Consider the following 19,509-nt stretch of genomic DNA (forward strand, 5'->3'; position numbering starts at 1 on the left):
TTGGGCTTTGCTCAACAATGGATTGATACTGTTATGCTTTGTGTCACTTCTGTAACGTACTCCATTTTAGTGCATGGAGAGCCAACTCCGCAAATTATCCCCTCTCGAGGTATAAGACAGGGAGACCCGCTATCACCGTATCTATTCATTCTGTGCAGTGAGGGTTTATCTGCATTAATCTCTAAAGCAGTCAGCAACAATGTCATTTAGGGAATTACTATGTGTCCACGGGCTCCTACATTGCATCACCTTCTCTTTGCGGATGACAATATTTTATTTGGCACGGCCACGAGGGAGGAATGCTCACACTTCAAGGAAATCCTCAACACGTATGAGAAAGCCTCAGGTCAAAAAGTCAATTTTGAGAAAAGTAGTGTTGTTTTTAGTAATAATGTTGCACTGGATACTCAAGTGGCACTAGCTGCACTTTTGGGAGTGAAATGTGTGAAAGAGCATGATAGGTACCTTGGCCTACCTATGAGAATTGGAAAGTCCAAGACGGCTATTTTTGCTTACCTCAAAGAGCGACTCACTAAGAAGCTTGTAAGTTGGAAAGCTAAAATTCTCAGCTCTGCTGGTAAAGAAATCTTGATTAAGGCAGTAGCGCAAACTATGCCTCTCTATGCCATGAATTGCTATTTACTGCCAAAGGGTTTATGTGATGACATACATCAATTATGTGCCTCTTTCTTTTGGGGTGACACGGATGACAGGAAGAGGATTCATTGGCGCAGTTGGGAACGACTTTGCCTTACCAAGCAGGAAGGGGGCATGGGGTTTAAGAATATATATGCTTACAATTTAGCCATGCTTGCTAAACAGGGTTGGAGGCTAATTACAAATCCGGACTCATTGATTGCAAAGTTGTACAAGGCAAGGTATTTCCCAAACTGTTCCTTTTGGGAGGCTGAGCTAGGGGACTCTCCCTCATTCTCATGGAGGAGTATAATACAAGGCAGGTCCACTCTTCATGCGGGGGTTAAATGGCGCATTGGGGATGGAAGGCAGGTTCATATTTGGCAAGATAATTGGGTGCCCAATTGTCATAAATATCTGATTCAAAAGCCTACATAATGTAATGTATTGCATGTTTCAGACCTTATCGAAGCTGAAACAAGACAATGGAAAACTGCACTCATTCAGAATACATTTCATCCTGAGGTGGCTTCAAGGATTCTATGTATCCCGCTCAGTCACCGTATTCTACGTGACATTGTTTGTTGGGAACCAGAGAAGAGGGGTATGTACTCGATTAAATCAGCATACTGGGTAGCTAGAGCTAGAGTACTTGACAATGTCTTGGTGTCCACCTCAGCTGGGGATCCTTACAAGGAGCTGTGGAGGCGTTTATGGAGAAGTAGGGTTCCTGGAAAAGTGCAAATCTACTTATGGCGGGCTTGCCATAACTTATTGCCTACAAGGGCCAAACTCAGTACTAAAGGGTATACAGGAGAACTAAAGTGCGTTTTATGTCAGTTCCCCTTTGAAGACAACGCTCATGTCTTCTGCCATTGCCCAGTTGCTAAAGATATTTTATGTGGGGCTCCTTTCAACTTGGAGGGAAGTTTGCTTCCATCTATCCATTTTAAGGAATGGATGCTTGATCATGCATTACACCTTCAACATGAACAATTTGAACGTCTTCTCATGGTGCTATGGGCGCTCTGGAAGAACAGAAATAATAAGTTGTGGAATGACTCTTGTCAAACTGCAAATGACATTCTCTTGAGCTCGATGACTTGGCTAGAAGAATTCAAGAGTGCTAGGAGCATCGATTTGAGGTCAAAACAGGCCCGACAGAAACAAACATGGCTCCCTGCACCCCAAGGTATGTGGAAACTCAATGTGGATGGAAGTTTCTTACCTAATAAGACAATTGGGGGCTTGGGAGGAGTTCTCCGAGATGATGCTGGGCGCTTTAAGGCAGCTTTTGCGCTGCAAGTCTCGCATGCAGCAACAGCAAAGCAAGTTGAACTGCTGGCACTAAGGGAGGGTCTAAAGCTATTGCAACATCTACAGATTCACAATGTAGTCTTGGAAACTGACTGCTTAGAGGCTACAATGGATATCCAGAATTCAAACCATACATTAATGATTGAAGGAGGGCTGATCGATGACATCAAAGTATGGTTAAGTACTATGCCAACTGTATCAATTTCTTATGCTCCTAGATCATGTAACAAAGTGGCTCACAGACTAGCCACTGTAGCTTATGAAGACCGGCCTAATTTGGTCTGGTTGATAGTGCTCCAGAATGCATTCTGGATACACTTGCTTTTGATTGTACTACGCCCAGTTAAGGGCACTATGATATGAAAGTCATTTCTTTGATTCAAAAAAAAAAAAAATATTAATAAAATATTATATATTTATTATAATATTTTTAAAAGTAACAAGTATTCATAATATTTTATTGTTAATATTTTGGAAATAATATTTTATATATATAATATTTAATTATTATAAAAATGGACCGGATCATTAACGGATCAGATCAACTTAGATTCGTGTTTGATCCGTTAAATAAACAGATTAACGAATCCGGACCATTAAAGGATCAATAGAACAAATTTTCAATCCAAACCTGTTCAATAACCACGGACACAGATGAAAATTCGGTCATCCAATTTTGACATCTCCTGCTCTCCTACTAGAGCTATATGTGGGTAATCAAAGTGATCATTTTAGATACAAAAGAAGAGTATTTGATCGGGTGCACAAGTTTTGAAATGCCTCTGCCATTTGGTTACAATATAGTGTGACATGTTGCATTTTAGTTATTGGTTAGTGTTATTTAGTTACGAATTGGTGTAATGAGAACATTTATTGGGTTTTTCATTCTTTACGAATTTGAGTATTTCCCCCTATAACGGAATGAGGTGCACAAATTTTGAGATGACTATCTATAATTTAGCTACAATATCATGAGTGCTGCTGCTTTATAGTTACGATTTAGTGCAAGTAGCAAACTCAATGGCTTTTCATTCCTTATAATTATTTCTCTTCCCTTCTCTTTCTACTCGTCTATCTCTCTTTTATTGCCCCAACAAAGCATAGTACAAAGTAACCTTGGACTACTAGTTCTAGAAATCTTAGAATCTTAGTAGATTAATCGAACCCCCAGCCCCAGGTCCATAAGAATCATAACCGAACAATTAAGAAGCTCTTAATTGATTAAAAAAAAAACAAAAAAAAAACAAAATTGCTAAAATAAGATCTGCATTACCCATATCTCAAAATTAAGATCAAGAAACTTATGGTTGGCACTGAGGTTTGCAGGTCTGATGTCTATGCATGGCGATATGAATTCGCTGGCTTGGGGTCGACAATAATTAATATGGGCTTGCCAGCTTGTTCAGATGGTGTAGTTCAAGTATAAATGTTTCTAATTATTAATGATGAAGAATAGAGAGTTCGTTGAATGAAGAAGAAATTAGAAGGAAGAAGAAGACATAAATGTTATTGAGTAAAATGAGTCATTCATTAAAGATGGTTTAAACTTTAACGATCCAATCATGCCTATTTCAGCCCTGCCCATTTTTTATTTCTATTTTATGTCTAATTTCAGTGAGTAAGAGTTTGTTTGGGATTGCTGTGACTTAAAAAAAAAAAAAAAAAACTACTGCTGCTGTATTATGAGAATAATTAGTTGTGAATTAAAATAGGTTCGTATTTGGTAAAAATTACTTTTAAAAGTGCTGTCAGTACGTAAAACAACTTTAGAGCGTGTTTTAATTGAAAACAGCTTCTAAAAGCAACTATGTTGCCAGTGACCTAAAATTTTCAATTAAAGCTGTTTTTTATTTATTTACCAAACACAATAATAACTAAAATTTTAGACAAAAGCTGATTTTTTTAAAAGCAAATAGACAAAAGCGGATTTTTTTAAAAGTGAAGCAATAAAAGGGGCCTAAATAAAAGCGTGCACTTTTAAGTGAAGAAATTTGACTTGATTGGTTGCCTCAATGTTTAATTTCAAGGTCTCACTTTTTAAGGAGTAATGTGTGGATATCAGAATGTGTGAGAGAAAAGTGTTACTTTTAATAAGTCAATGTGTGAAGTGTCTACGTTCAGTATTCATTTGTCATTTTTTTTACTTCAAGAGCTTGGAATGAACCAAAAATATATTCACATGGCTTCAAATTGACTCATGCATCTCCCCACTCAACCACATTGACGTCAACATGTGTGAGAATTTATCTAAAAAGCCTCGGCACATATAAAATGCAATAACATTTTTTATTTTCATGTGTCTGTTTTTTAATTTGTGACATTTTCTTCTCTACATCCTTAATTTATATCAAGTCATACAATTCCAATACTATTTCGTCTTAAGATTAGAAACAACTTAACTATTGTTTTAGGGAAACGAAAATTGAGAGGAATTTGCTGTGTGTTCTCATCGATAATAGGGGCCTCTTTATATAGAGAATTACAATGCATAGAATCTCAATCATACAAGGAAAGTAATCGTACATTGAATAAGAATCTAAATCCTTCTAATTTAACCATATTACCACTAGAGCAAGTAACCTAGAGTTTGGGCCAAACACAAACTAGGGTTTTACTTGAACACTCCCCCTTGTGTTGCCCAAACACGGTGCTTCTCTCGTTGCCTCGTTAAAAACCTTGCCGAGTAACAAAAACCCAGTGGGACAAAAATAACCTCGGTCGAAGGGGAAAAAGAGCACAACACACCCTTCACGTTTCGAGGTGAACATGTAGTCATCTCCCCCTGATGTCTGTGTCTCTCCCTGATGACTACGATCATGGGAGTTCAGATAATTTCCGCAAGCCAATTCTTGCCACATGTTTCTCGAACGTGGATTTGGGCAATGACTTAGTAAACAAGTCTGCCATATTTTCCTCAGATTGAACCTAATTCACTTTGATCTTGAGGAGAGTCTGTTGTTGCTGATTATGCTTGGTGTTGTCGCTTTTGATGTAGCCTAGCTTCATTTGTTCAAAACGAACAACATTATCCTAAATGCTTGTAGGCTCATCTTGTGGTAGACTTCAAACCACAATTGTTCGAACATGCGTTATTATGGATCTAATCCATAAACATTCACGAACCACTTCGTGAAGAGCAATAATCTTTGCATGGTTCAAAGATATAGCGATGGTCTGTTATGTAGACCTCCAAGATATCATGGTCTTTTCCCATGGTGAACACTTAACCAGTTTGGGAGCGACCTTTGTGTGGGTTAGAGAGGTACCCAGCATCAGCAAAACCTTCCAAAACACTTATATCGTTTTGGGATAGGGATAGAGAACGCAGGCCAACGTTGGCGGCGTTCCTGGTGTGTGATGGGTCTGAATCCATCATCTCTTTGTAGGGATAGAATAAGCCCATATCAATCATACATCTCAAGTATCGAAAGATATCTTTTACACCAATCCAATGGCGTCGCGTTAGCGCAGAGCTATATCTAGCTAACAAGTTCATTGTAAACGAGATGTCCGGTCTTGTGCATTTAGCTAAGTACAATAATGCTCCTATTGTACTCAAGTAAGGCACTCCTGCCTCTAACACATCTTCATTATCATCCTTCGAATGAAGAGGATCATTTTCAGGATCAAGACTACGAACGATCAAGGGGGTGCTTGAAGGTTTGACCTTGTCAAATGCCTAAGCATCTATCAACACGATGCTCAAGTTCCAAACCGAGACATAATTGTGTTCTCCCAAAATCCTTCATCTCAAACTCGGATTTCAAGTGTTCAGCGGTTTCCCTTAACTCTTTAAGGGCTTCTAATGAAGATCATGTCCAACGTGAACCGCGATGGAATCCGAAACTTGTTATGGAAACGCGTGGGCATATCCCCTCCCAATCAAGTAGTCATTTTAGCTAGCGTTTCAACCTCTTTGTAAACGCGCTCCATGGTCTAGAGCCACTTGACTTAGGTAAATGAAGTTCACCATGAACCTTCATGTATATTCCGTATCTAGATTCCTATAGAGATACGTAGTGACCACATTTGTAAGCTGCATGTTTAGTTATTCAGAAACTACCAAACTGATAGGGTAGTGGAGTGCAATGACATCCAATACGAGAGAATCTGTCTCATCGTAGTCGATTTCAAGGCGTTTTATGAGAAGCCTTGCTCCATAAGGCAAGATTACCATCTCTTTTTCTCACTACGCTTTCTAACAAAGACCCATTAGTCAATAGGTTTTATGTTAGGAGCTGTTGGAATCTCTAGCTCGAAAACCTTCCTCTTCGTTAGAGAATCCATTTTAACCTGGATCGCATCTTTCCATTTAGGCCAAATCTCTCTACGTTGGCATTCATTCATCAACGGAGTGTGGTTCGATATCATCGGACTCAACAAACTCATGTGCCACGAAGTGCGTGACTACGCATCATCAATTATGATGGAGTTTCTATCCCACGTCTCATGTACACTAGTGTAAGTTTCATAGACCTCTATATTCTCAAGAATGGGTTCTGACGTTGAGGCGTCCCCCAACGATAACCATAACCCGAAAGATACTCATGAGACGGATTTTGAGTGCTGATGATCCAAGGATTGGTTTGTGCCAAGGTATCCTTCGAACCCACGCGCTTCCCACGCATCCTAGCTGGGGCCATGGCCTGTAACGCCAGAGTGCCACTCTCTTTGGTGTTGGCGTCATGCCTACCTCCGTGTAGGGTGGCGCTACGTCCTTTCGTAGGGACGTCCTTCCTTGTAGGCATGTTTGCAGCATATTTGTGTGATCTCGTCACTTTAATAGGGATCGAGATGAGACATAGTGGGGACAGGTCACGACAATTTCTGTCGTTCTTGCTGAACATCCGTGTTCTTATCTCCCCCTAACGACAGGAAGACTGTCTCATCAAAGTGACATCCCGCAAATCTAGCGGTAATGAGATCGCCTTGTAAGGGCATTAAGTGGCGGACGATTGTTGGAGTCTCAAATCCAACTGAGTGGCCCATTCGTCTGTAAGGACCTATCATAGTGCGCTGTGGCGGCGCAATGGGCACATAAATGGCTCACTCAAATGTGCGTAAGTACAAAATACGTGTACCCAGTCACTAGCTGTAACGCAGAGGTACATTGAGTGGCGGTAGGTCGTAGACGAATTAGCATAGCTGCATGCGATATTGCATCACCCCAAGCGGATGTAAGAAGATTGGTGCGCATTACCAATGTTCGGACTACCATCGTAGTCGTTTCCGCGAGACCAATTGGGTGTGTTCATGGGAATATAATGTCCAACATTAGTCCTAATGCAATAACGATCGAAAGTTTTCGATGTAAACACTCTAGCACAGTCAAATCCAATTGACTGAATAGGATGATCTGGGGAGTGAGCCCGTTGTCATATGATATGTGCTAGGAGTGTAGCATAAGCAGCATTTCAAGTGGATAATGGCACAACACGTGACTAGCGTGTTTGCGTGTCAACCAACATGATGAGATATTTAAACGTCCGCAAGTTGGTTGAACTAGTCCACAGAATCCCTAAGGATTCTATGTAAGAACATAATGAGTATTTTCATAACCTTTGCAGAGGACGGTCTCATTCCTAAGTTCCTTAAGGAACGGGCTTTGTAAAAATGAGCGAGAGGCTTTAGAAGCAACCAATGAGGATTTTGGTTGGGCCTGAGCGTCTAAAACGCTATTTGAAGCAAGTTGGTGATTGCAGCATCACCTGGGGCGCCATCACCATGATGGACGCCATCCATGGCGTCATGGATAGGAACTACGCCAGCCCTAGGCTGATGGTGGACGGAGGCAGTGCCCTAGGCAACAGCGTCGGTCACACTTAGTCTAGGAATCAACTTTTGATTCATGCTTCATTTCGCTCGAGAGAAAAGATGTCCGTGTGAAATCTTTGTAGACGGATCATCATATCATGACTAGGATGATCTATCCTATCGTGACAAAGCCAATATGTGTCTAAATCCAAGAGATCTTCTCTCATAACTTTTATTGGATTAATAGCTCGAATAGTGACATAGAGTTCACTAGAGAGACACATAAACTTCTCTAAGATGCATCTTTGTTCTCAATCATTAAAGGTATTGCAAAGGAACTCATTTCCGTTCTCTACATGCATTTTCGCATGGAATTCGTTGGCTATTCATAGGGTGCGATTTGCCCTAAGAGCGTAGAGAGTTTCTGTGACAGCTGTAATCAAGGTGCCATTTGGCAAGTGAAACTTGGGCTATTCCATGTCCTTGAATTAATACTGATGGCCCAGCCATCGTAATCACAAAGTTATATGCTCAGAATCAAAATGGAGTCATAATGAAAAGAACTCGAAATTTTATTCATAAGCCAATAGAGTACATCATTGTCTCTTAACCATTAGGAGAATCTAATCCAAATGCTAGCTAATGCAAAACAATGGTAGTCGTCTAATTTCTTTCGGTAATTCCAAAATAAATGTGACCAGATGAGTAGAGAGATGTCGGTGGAGCAAGGCTCGCTTAAGAACCACTAATCTCAGAACCTTCCTAGACATCACACTTACTTTGGGTGAGCCTACTTTGAAGAAAGACTAAACCATTGGCATTTACTACAACGTACATGGCAATTGCCTATTACATCTCTTGGAAAAATAAAGACTTAAACAGAATTGGCGATCTATTGATCCCAGCCAGATTTGTAGTCTTCAACCCTTTACTCTAGATCATCTTCTTGATCTTCTTGTTCCACATAGTGAGCTTCTCTTGCTTCACAATATGCTTTGTAGGCGGTGACAAGTTTTTCACGAGCTCTACAAATGTGTGCCCAATGATCAGACACTCCACATCGAGAACATACATCTCTTTGCTCGAACTCCATTGATTGAGGCGCATTGAAAGTGTCATTTAGATGACTCTTAGTGTTGGTGGCGCCACCAACATGGCCAGAGGCGTTGCCTCCCTCTCTCTTTCCACGTTTACCTCTTCGGTTCCGTGTTCGCCTATTTTGGCGGTTACCTTCCCAAGTAGAGCAATTATATGGACCAGAATGTCCAGAAGTATCCCTAAGATTAGGGTTTCGCTCTTGGCGCCTTCTCTTAGAGGTGCGACTATAATTGGATTCCGGAATATGCTCTGTTTCCACAGATCTCGAATTATAGTTCTTCACAAGGATATTGTCATGCTTTTCAGCGACATTCATAGCTCCAATGAGCTCATGAAACCTTATGATCCGTCTTGCATTAACATCGATTCGATAATTCTTAGCAACCATCAATGCAGAGACGGGGAAGGTAGAGAGAGTCTTTTCAATCAACATCGCATCTGTGATCTCTTTACCACAGAATTCCATTAAGGATTTAATGCGAAGTGGTTCCAAGTTATAGTCAAGAACTGACTTGAAATCACAGAAGCGGAGGCTATGCCATCTCACTTCTAGGTCAGGAAGCAAGGAGTCACGGACGTTGCCAAATCTTTCTTCGAGTGAGACCCACAGCCTTCTGGGGTCTTCTTCATTCATACACTTGTACTGGAGCGAATCATCCATATGACGAGTCATTAGGATGATGGCTTTCGCCTTATTTTCCTCTAAGGCTGCTTTATTTGCTTCCAAAGCTTGAGCTTGCTCAACAGTTATCACGTCCTGGCTAGGCTCGAGAATCATATCCAGGATTCCATCAGCCTTAAGATGCTGGTAGATATCACGAACCCACCTGTGATATACAGAGCCAGTTGTTCCCAATGGAGCAAAGTCCAATTTGTTCAGGTTACTCATCCTGAAAGAGAACAAGAAATTAGGGTTAGTTTCGGAGCGAAATAGGCTACCACGAAAACATATGAAATTTCTGAGCGTAATCGCTTCCAAGAAATTAGGAATTTCCAAGCGTAGTCGCTTCCAAGAGATATTGGATTAGATCGAAACAATGATGTAAGTGGTCGATCATAAATTCTCTACAAACTCTAAGTTTGGAGATCTCAACAAGCTCTAAGCTTGGAGTGAGCACGAACCCCCACAGTTCGGCTTAATTTGGTCTCCCCTATAAAAAAAGAAAGGGGGGTAGTAGAAGCGAGGTTGCAAGTCCCCGAAAAAGAAGAGAAATTGAATTTAAAAACTCTAAAAACGGGAACGTTTAATAAAAAATATCTTGAAATAGGTCGCCGGAAAATTTGACCAGAAAATGTTGCCGGAAAAGTCACCGGAAAGTGGCCGGAAAATCTTTGACCGGGAGTTGACCGGCAGGATGACGTGGCAGTGGGTCTTTTTGCGGACGTGGCAGTGGGTCCTCCTGCTGACATGGCAGTGGGGCTGCATCAGTGGGCCTCTGCCATGGGCTTGGGCTTGGGCTTCTGCTTCTTGGGCTTCTGGGCTTCCTTTCCCTTTTTTTTTTCCTTCTTTTCTTTTCTTCTCTTTTCTGCCGGTTTTCTGTAGGAGATTTAGTCGGCCGGTTCATGCACTTTTAGGCCCGTTTTCTCACTTTTTCTTCCGGTTCCTGAATCTTTGGCTTGAGAGGCTTCTGCTACCATAATTTGGTGGAAATTGGAGGTCCGGAAGATGGTGAACCAGTGGAATATTTGCTGCTAGTTGTATAGAGCTTCTGGTGACCGGTTCGGTGGTTTTCCGGCCGGTTCTTGAGGTGGGGCTGTCGGTTCTGGACTCCTGGGATCGAGTTCTTCAAGGTGTGAGGTGGAGGCAGAAAATGCTTCAAGGTTTTGTATTCGGATTCAAGGTTTTTAGCTTCTTGAATCAGGGTTTGGCTATTTGTTTCAGGGTTAGGGCTTTGTGCTGATAACGTGTTTTAGGGAAACGAGAATTGAGAGGAATTTGCTGTGTGTTCTCATTGATAATAGGGGCATCTTTATATAGAGGATTACAATGCATAGAATCTCAATCATACAAGGAAAGTAATCGTACATTGAATAGGAATCTAAATCCTTCTAATTTAACCCTATTACCACTAGAGCAAGTAACCTGGAGTTTGGGCCAAACAAAAACTAGGGTTTTACTTGAACAACTATAAAATTAAAAAAAATCGTTAAGTGTGTATGAACCAAATTTGTGAATTTAAACACAACCAAATCACCAAAAAAATTCTTAACCAAGTATCATATGCTCATATGGTATTTCTTTTGGTTGGCAATCGTTCATATGGTATTTAAGCATGCGTACATATCTCTACAATATGTAGCAAGCTGCGAGCATAACATATGGCATGGACACCATTTCCTTGCAAGTCTTGTCGTCAATAACTAGCGCCCAAGAAAATCAAGTCCTGTCTTGGTTTCATCAAAAGCTTCTCTCTGGGTTTACTATAATTCTTCCTTTTTTATTTATCGTTTGAAAACTGTCTTCATATACCCATCAGCTCGTAGCGGTGTCTCCATTAACCATTTCAGAAGTTTGACATGATCTGCATTACTGACTGTTCATCATTGCTTTGCAACTGGCACACTGAGGAGAAGAAGAATAGTCCTTTTCAAGGAGTAATATATGTCACTTTGTAATAAAGGTCTTCAGTTCCGTTCATCTGCAACCAAGCTAGCTAGCTACCTTCACTTCAAACATAAATACCCAAAATTGAATTCCCCATTCAATTTGATGTGCACATCTTGATTCCGGACAGGTGTTGTAAGCAGTAGGGAAACATTTATGAGGTGCATGTGCCTCAGAGGACGATAGATGCCCTTTAAATTGGTGTACAGATAACTCTTATAGTGCCATTGGAAGGTCCATGCCCTTAACCACTTAAAAGCCAACAATAAACATTACCATTTTTTTTTTTGGATAGAATTAACATTACCATTTTGAAATAGAGAGAGATGAGAGTCCCTCACCTTATCTTGAATGCTAGCTTCTTCTGCACCAAGAAAATCTAAGAAAATCTGACACTATTACAGAGTAAAAAAGAAAAAATTAAAATGTTAGTGATAAGATAGGGACAGTGGACATATCTCATTCAAATTCTTCTTCATATTTGTCCTCTGGTTAATTTTGGACTAAACAAGGACCACATAATCTTGTCATATTCAAATAATGGTAGTTAGTGGCTAACTAAAAACCCCCCACATTACTTAAAAGGAGCATTCAAAGGACAGCCTTCTTTTATTAAGCCTCTTAATAACAGTTGAGTCATTATTTGTATGGTCCCGATAGTTTAAAAAGTGGGATGAGATCTAAGATTTGGTTAATTTATTAGAATACCTCTAACATATTCTCTATAATTTATGTATTACAGAGACACAAAAGTTAAAGCTTTAGTCTTTTTTTCTTTTCAAACTCTAACAAATTCTCTATCTTTCAGCAATTTCTAAAATTTTCATAATTCTTCCTTAAAATTTTAAAGATTGTAAATTTAGGGAATTTTGTTTTCTATTTCCTCACTATCTCTAAAATAAGAAAAAAGTTATAGGTAATCTGTTGGAACAAAAAGACTCATTTTTCTCTAAAATATATAAAAATCAATAAATGAGAAAACTATTGGAGTTGCTCTAATAATTGCTAGCATAAAGAATTTGTTGTTCTTTTTGTACTTTGATTGCAGAATTAATTGCTAGTAGCTCCCCACCTGTTTCAAATCTTGAAGGTTTCAAGTACATTATTAGAGGTAATAATTCTTGAAATTCATAATCAGTTTGACACTTGGGTTGGATGCTGTCTTATTTTGATGTTATTATAAATTGACCTTTCTATAATGCAGTCAATAGTATGCATTCAATTCAATACTTCACTAACTACTATGATAAACTGTAATTTCCCATAAACATTTACAGGTTCATTTATGAATGATTTCCCTAAACTTCTGAAATTTTTAACTAATTTTTAATTGTTTTACAAACATTGTTGGATACACAAAATCTGCAATTGAATGTTGCATTGATAGCATGGCACAGGCCTTCCCTTAACTGAAGAGGCAGAGTTACAAATTCAGACCGAGAAGCACAACAGGCTTGACAGAAGAATCAAATTTCTTCCAAAAATAAGAGGGACAATCTCCTACCCAAAAAACAAAAAGAGAAGGAAGGATTCACAGAAGATCATACTTATGAATGTGGCATAGTTTTCTAAACACCCTAGGAAAAAATTAAAAAAAAAGAACTTTCTTCAGGGTTTGCAGATTACAACAAAGCAAGGAAGGAGAGCTCTAGGATTGAGCAGATAAAGCTCTTCAATATTTGAGTAAAGACCCATTTTTCCAGCCAAAGAATCAAAACCAGTTTGTCCAGCAATTTCTTTTATGTTCTCCAAAGGCTTATGAACCCTCCCAGCAATTACTCTGCAGACTATCAAAGCTTTCCTAATACATGGATCCTCTTCCAATATTTCAATGCATTCATAGGCTCTTGCGCTTGTGGAAGTTGTGAAAACACCTACACCTTCCTTGAGCTCCTTCTTTGCACAGAACCCATTTCTTATAATCCTACAAACACAGCATTTTTCTGATACACAAAGACTTGAGGAACTATTTAGGCCAAGAGAGCAGGCCACTGTAGTCCCATAAAACCTCAAAAGTTCATTCCCATCAGCAATGCACCTTGGGTGTTTCTTAGGGAGTTTGCTGGCTTTGATCTTCACCATCTCTCGATATTCTTCGAATCGAGCAAGAGTTCTTTGCATGTTGTGCACTTTCAACACTCTCTCAATCCTTCCACAATTGTTCTCGGATTTCAACCAGCTTGTCCGGCATATTATCTCAACGATTTTTCTAGACGAGTCACCTTCCATAAGTTCAGTAACTGTCAAAAATATGCAGATAGTGTGAGAGGGAAATCAACACAAAATCTAAAGTAAAGCAGGCATAAATATATGGATCAAAATATAATCTGTAGGATCATAAACATTAGTTTTGGGAAAAACCAAATTGTAGGGGAAGTCTAGCTCCTAAGGAAAAGGCAGATCAAAAAGTTGAGAGCGTATTCAAATTTCTAATGATTAAAGTGTCTTAGGAATCAGTAAAGCTATAAGAATTATTTGCATATATCCTCTGTTCTTAGACAGAACAAAAGTGCTCATCTTTTTGTGGTCAGAAGCATTTGGTCCTAAAGAGGATAAGGCAAACTGAAATTCAAGATGCATTAGCAACTATTCACAATGTGAAAAACACTTCCTCTTTCCTTAGTCAGAACAATAAGTACTCATATTTTAATGGTCACAAGCATTTAGGCCTCTGGTCCTTGGAAGATAAGGGAAACTAAAATAGATGCATTCACAGAAAAATTTCGAGGGTTTGAAACCAGAAACACAAAGATTTCAAATTTGAATAATATTAACCCAAAATAAGAGTCTGATTCAAAAAGGGAGTTCATACCAGCATGTTTAGAGAGATGGTGTGCTTCAGCAGCTTCCCATTTTGTAAACTGCTCACCACATTTGTGACAAGTAATTGAGGTAGAACCATCAAAAGATATCCTATTGCTTTGGCGAAGTCCAATCCCACTAGCTGAATTGAAACCTGAAGAACCCTTAAAATTTCCAGAGCCTTCTGTTTCTGCAGAAACCCGAAAAGGGCTCTTCCTTGGAGGAGTAGTGGCTGAGGTCCTAAAAGAAGGGTTGAAATAGTGCATTGTGGGGTGGCCTCCAGGCCCAGGTGTGCCTGGCTTTAGGGTATCCGCAAATGTTGAACCACCATTACTGCTATTCCCACCTCCATTGTTGCTGTGGCCATTGCCAATATCAAAGCTAGTGATTTTGAGCTCACACCTTGAGTTGCTCAAAATGACTTCATGGGTTATTGGATTGAGGAACTCACTGCTCCCTATGGATCTTGGGCTACAGTTACTTGGGGGCCTCTCCATATGTCTCTTGCTTCCATGAATCACATCCTTGAGATTTGCTATGGACCTTGAACAACCTGACCTCCCCCCTCCTGGCTTTCTGGTCAGGATTGTGGTCAACTGCTTCCTTGACTTTGGGTCATGAACATCTGAGGGCTCTGACTTGCAGTGGAGAGACTTCTTCAGAGAGAACCACACTGTTGGCATATTTGAGAGTACCCCTTCTGAGTTTGAGACCCCTTTTTAGTTTTGATCTATCTTTTGCTACTAGGCTAGGCTCCAAAGGTGGCTTCGATCTGTTTTTCTTTTTGTTTTTGCAACACCTACTCACTTCAAGTCTTCACCTTTATTTTTCAAAACAAAATCACTACATTTCATTGCCATTAAAGCTGGAAAAAGAAGTAAGGTAGAGTATCTGCCAATCACTTTCTCTCTTCAATTAGCTTTCTATTTTGGGACACAAAACTCTTATTTTGCCCACTTCTATTCTTCTACAAGTAGTAGAAACCGAACCTTAGTCCAAGAATATTCAAAAGCTAACACAGCATACTGCTTAAAGCCATGTGATCAAGCACTTTTCTGAAACCTCACCCAGAAAATATTTTTAAAAAGCAAAAAAACAGAAATTCTAAGCACCATAGTGTTTGTGTTGAGTCTCATTCAAATGAAGCACTTTGGAAGCTTCTCTAAAATGGGTACCATGAAAGAGGAAGAGGGACACAGATGGATCTCAAAACTATAAACCAAACTAGACATTTGCATTATAAAACAAAACTTGTCCTCAAATTAAAAAAAAAAAAAAAGATGGAGAATCTTTGGGCTCCAGAGAAGAGAAAACCTTGTTCAATTACAGCACTAATAAATGGGGACATCGTTAGTGAGGAAGGCACACGTGAAAGAAAGAGACACTAACCCTGAAATCCGAAAATGCATTTATGGACGCTCATGAATCTGTTGGATTTACTTCTCTGGATTTATTTATGTTTTTTTGTCACGATCCCTTATTTTGAATGTGAGTTATCAGACGAACTGGGTCAGAAAGATTTTTCGGTGCGGTACACTATTTACGACATTGCAACCATGCAAGCTAGTTTGCAATTTTGGTTTTAGTGGAAGTTTCGATATTATAGATTTACAGATACTTTGAGTAGTGATCGAAAAAACAAAAAATATCGGTAAACATTTGTATATATAATTTCAAAGAGATTTTGAATAACGCTCAAATAATTATAAGATGAAACTTAAAAATTTAAACACTACTGCACATACTAGTACTACAGGCAAAGAGCTAAAATTTATCGGATAATTATAGTTTTAACCACTAAATGCAAAGCACAATGCCCAAGTTTTGTTCCTACTTTTGCCAATGGTGGGTTCTGACTTGCGTGCACCATGTGAGAGTCTGATTAAAACATCGAGTCACATAATAAGACCAATGTTTCAAATTTCGGTTTCGGTACTTTAAATTTAAGGAAATTTCGGAGAAAGGTTCGATTTCAGTGGAAATTTCGGTTAAACATAAAGAAATCAAATTAATTGCATTTATAAAATGATATTTTTGAAGAGTAAACTAACCTATAATAAACCTATTTACAATGTAACATCTCTAAAATTATACATTTATAATATAATTATGATATTTTATATGGACGAGTAATTAACTAGTACTGTAGTAGATTGCTAAACTAGTGTTTTTATCTATGTGTATTGATAATGTGTTGTATATTGATAATGTAAATATGATTTACTTTTTTTAATAATTAGAAAATTACAAGGGGGTGGGGAGGGGGGGCATGTAAAACCAAAACTCCGTGAATGAAAATGAACAAGTATAACAAAAGGAATATAAAAGCTACTATGATGTGGTTCGATCTAGCTGGTTGAACTGCTTTCATTTAATATCATACAATACTACTCCCAAGTACATGAATTTTGGAAATGATTTTCGTACTTTATCACATGGTTATTGTATGTGTACGTGTTGCTCCCTTTCCACATGCAATCCATATATCAGATATTGTGGAATTACCTAATATGATGTTACAGTATATGAAACATACAATATTTGAGACGAAGCAAATTAAAAGGAAATCATGTTATGGTTGGAGAATTCAACTTTGTAGCAGATAAAAACAAAAAGGTTTTTTGTTGTATTCAACATGATTGCAAAAAAAAAAAAAAAAAATTCATATTTTCTCTATAAAAGTATTAAGTAAAAATTCATTGTAGGTGACAAAAAAAATTAACAGAAATTTTAGAGAAATTTCAGACAAAATTTTGGTGTGAATTTTTAAATATATATTGTGTATAGATATTTTCGTGGAAATGTATGGAAAATTTTGAAAAATTTTGGGAAACTTCTGACGGAAATGATATAGCATATGAATTTCGTTTCGGTACTTCAAAATTACGGAAATTTCGATGGAAATTTCGGCAGTTTCGGAGAAATTTAAAACCTTGAACAAGACACATTTCCCTGTTTCCCATGGATGTTTCATTTTTTTTTTTTCCGCAGGGAAGTGTAAGATTGGTGAGTACTATCAAAATACACATGATCCAATCAATGACTTGGTTCAAGTTAGAGCTGTGCCTAGTTTTCACTAGAAAGGAAAAGAGTTGTTAACAAAACGAAGGGGACAGTTTGGCAACCGAAGGCACCAAAGAAACCAAGCATTGCTGCAGGGGTTATTGTTTTGTGGTTCAATGGTGGTTACCAAACTGTGACACTGAAGGTGATGGATGCATTTGGAGTCATTAAAGATGATACCAAAGGGGACCGAAGTCCAGAAGCCCATTTTGGTGAATGAGTGAAGAGTTTGTGAGTATGTAATAAAGCCGAGCATTATGCGGCTAGAGCTGCGTTGAGTTATAATTCGCCCTTAGATGATGAAATAAATCTCCGCATTGTACGGCAAAAACAGTGATGGGGGTCTGGGTTGGTAATGAGTCGTCACCAGTATCACTTATGCTATGGTTTAGAAAGAGATGGATATCAATATTTGAAATAAGAGACATTTTAATTACACACCCCTAAACTACCTAAAGCTGAGAAATTTTAAATATGATTAAATACATGTTACTCCCTGCACTTTGCTCTATAAAACAGTTCAGTCCAAAATTTTAAAATTATACAGGTTAGTCCTTATTCTCTCTAATTCTCACACAATAGGTCCAAATCACACAATAGGTTCAAAATGATTATTTTACCCCTCATTTCCTCTTTATTTTTTTTCTCTCTTTTTTAATTTTTCTCTTCTTCTTTTTTAATATTTATTTTTCTGCTTCTCTCTCTTTCTCTCTCTATCTAAGATCGATTCTTGTTCTCTGCTTCCGCTAATCTCCAGAAGATCCATTTTTAGTGGAAATGGTTGGGGAAACAAAACCTCCATTTTTGTTAGCAGTGCCCATCTGTGAAGAACCCACCGCTGTTGAAGATGCACTCTCTCACCCATGACCATCTTGACTCTCATTCCAACCGTCTAAAACACCTTCAATGCCTTCTCCACCACCTCTGCCTTCACCACAAAGTCGGCCCACCCAGCTTCTGGACCAGTGGCAGGAAAATCGAGTCAGCACAAAACCACGGGACAGAGAAACCGCTGCCATTGTTAGCATCAGAATGAGTCAAGATCTTAGCGAACGACACCACCCTATCACAGCCGTCGTCCTCCTCTCCCTCCTCCGTCGCTGCGGTGCTCAGTTCGCTGTGGTGAGGGGAGAGGCCGGAGTGGACAAGATGGAGGAGGATAAGAGAAGAAGTGGACTGGTCTGAATTACTCTTTCAAAAATATAGAAATCAGGTCTCCTTCTCCATCTGTCACACAAACTGAACTTATTTTAGTTCTCCTTTCTTTCTACTTAATTAGCATTTGACTTAATTTGGTAATCTGTACGCTTAATTGCATTTACCTCTTGTGAGAAATAGATGTAGTCGTCATCTTTGGCTCCTCGTTTTTTGATGAATGCTTACAGATGTAGTCGTTAGCTTACAGACAAGTAGACTTGATAGACGTCATTCCCAGAATTTCACTAAGAATTTATCTTGGGTTTGAGAAAAGTTGTTGCAGATCTTTGATTCTAGATTGCCATAAAGCTTAGTTAGAGTTTCAATCTCTGCCTGCTTTTCAATGGTGGCCTCGTTAGACTTCGCTGCCGCCGCATTTGGCTGGGCTAGCATTTCGCTCATTGATGCCGATGCTTCCTCCGCCATGGCTGGTATTCGAAACAATCAAAAACCTTTTTTTCTTCTCCCCAGTAGGCTTTCCGAGAGCGGAGCCTGGGCTGGTGCCTCTTAACGTGGGGGCGAAGCAGCATAAGGAGGAGGAGTCGAAGACAAAGACGACGTCGTTGAGGAGGTGGAAGTTGATGCTGTGGATGGGTCCGATCAACGATCTACGTTGACCAGAAAATAGGTCGCCGTCTGTGTGGATGAATTCGAGGTCGGAGACAAACTTAGAGAGAGAGAGAGAGAGGGGTTTGTTTAATTTTGGAGAGAAAAATGAGAAAAGAAGAAGAAGAAGAGAAAGTGAGGGGTAAAATAGTCATTTTGGACCTATTGTGTGAGAATTAGAGAGAATGAAGACTAACCTATTTAATTTTAAAATTTTGGACTGAACTGTTTTATGGAGCAAAGTACAGAGAGTAATAAGTATTTAGTCCTTTTAAATATATAACCATAACTACTTAATAGTTGATACACATCCTTATTATTTTATATTTCAAATCAGATTTTATAGGTATATTAAATGATATATATATATATATATATATATATATATATTAAAATGGAAGTATGAACTTTTACTGAAGAAGCCTAAGTAG

General features: G+C 38.9%; 1 protein-coding gene across 1 annotated transcript; it reads right to left on the minus strand.

The window, feature by feature from the left end:
- Positions 1 to 12,762: 12,762 nt before the first annotated feature.
- LOC112202351 lies at positions 12,763 to 15,500 on the minus strand. The gene is made up of 2 exons (XM_024343338.2): positions 14,223 to 15,500; positions 12,763 to 13,650 (listed from the first exon to the last, which is right to left on the minus strand). The coding sequence occupies exons 1-2, from the start codon at positions 14,893 to 14,895 to the stop codon at positions 13,019 to 13,021; spliced, it is 1,305 nt and encodes a 434-aa protein (XP_024199106.1). The 5' UTR covers positions 14,896 to 15,500; the 3' UTR covers positions 12,763 to 13,018.
- Positions 15,501 to 19,509: the final 4,009 nt, after the last annotated feature.

Source organism: Rosa chinensis, chromosome 5 (assembly GCF_002994745.2).
Source record: "Rosa chinensis cultivar Old Blush chromosome 5, RchiOBHm-V2, whole genome shotgun sequence".
NCBI classification, from domain to species: Eukaryota; Viridiplantae; Streptophyta; class Magnoliopsida; order Rosales; family Rosaceae; genus Rosa; species Rosa chinensis.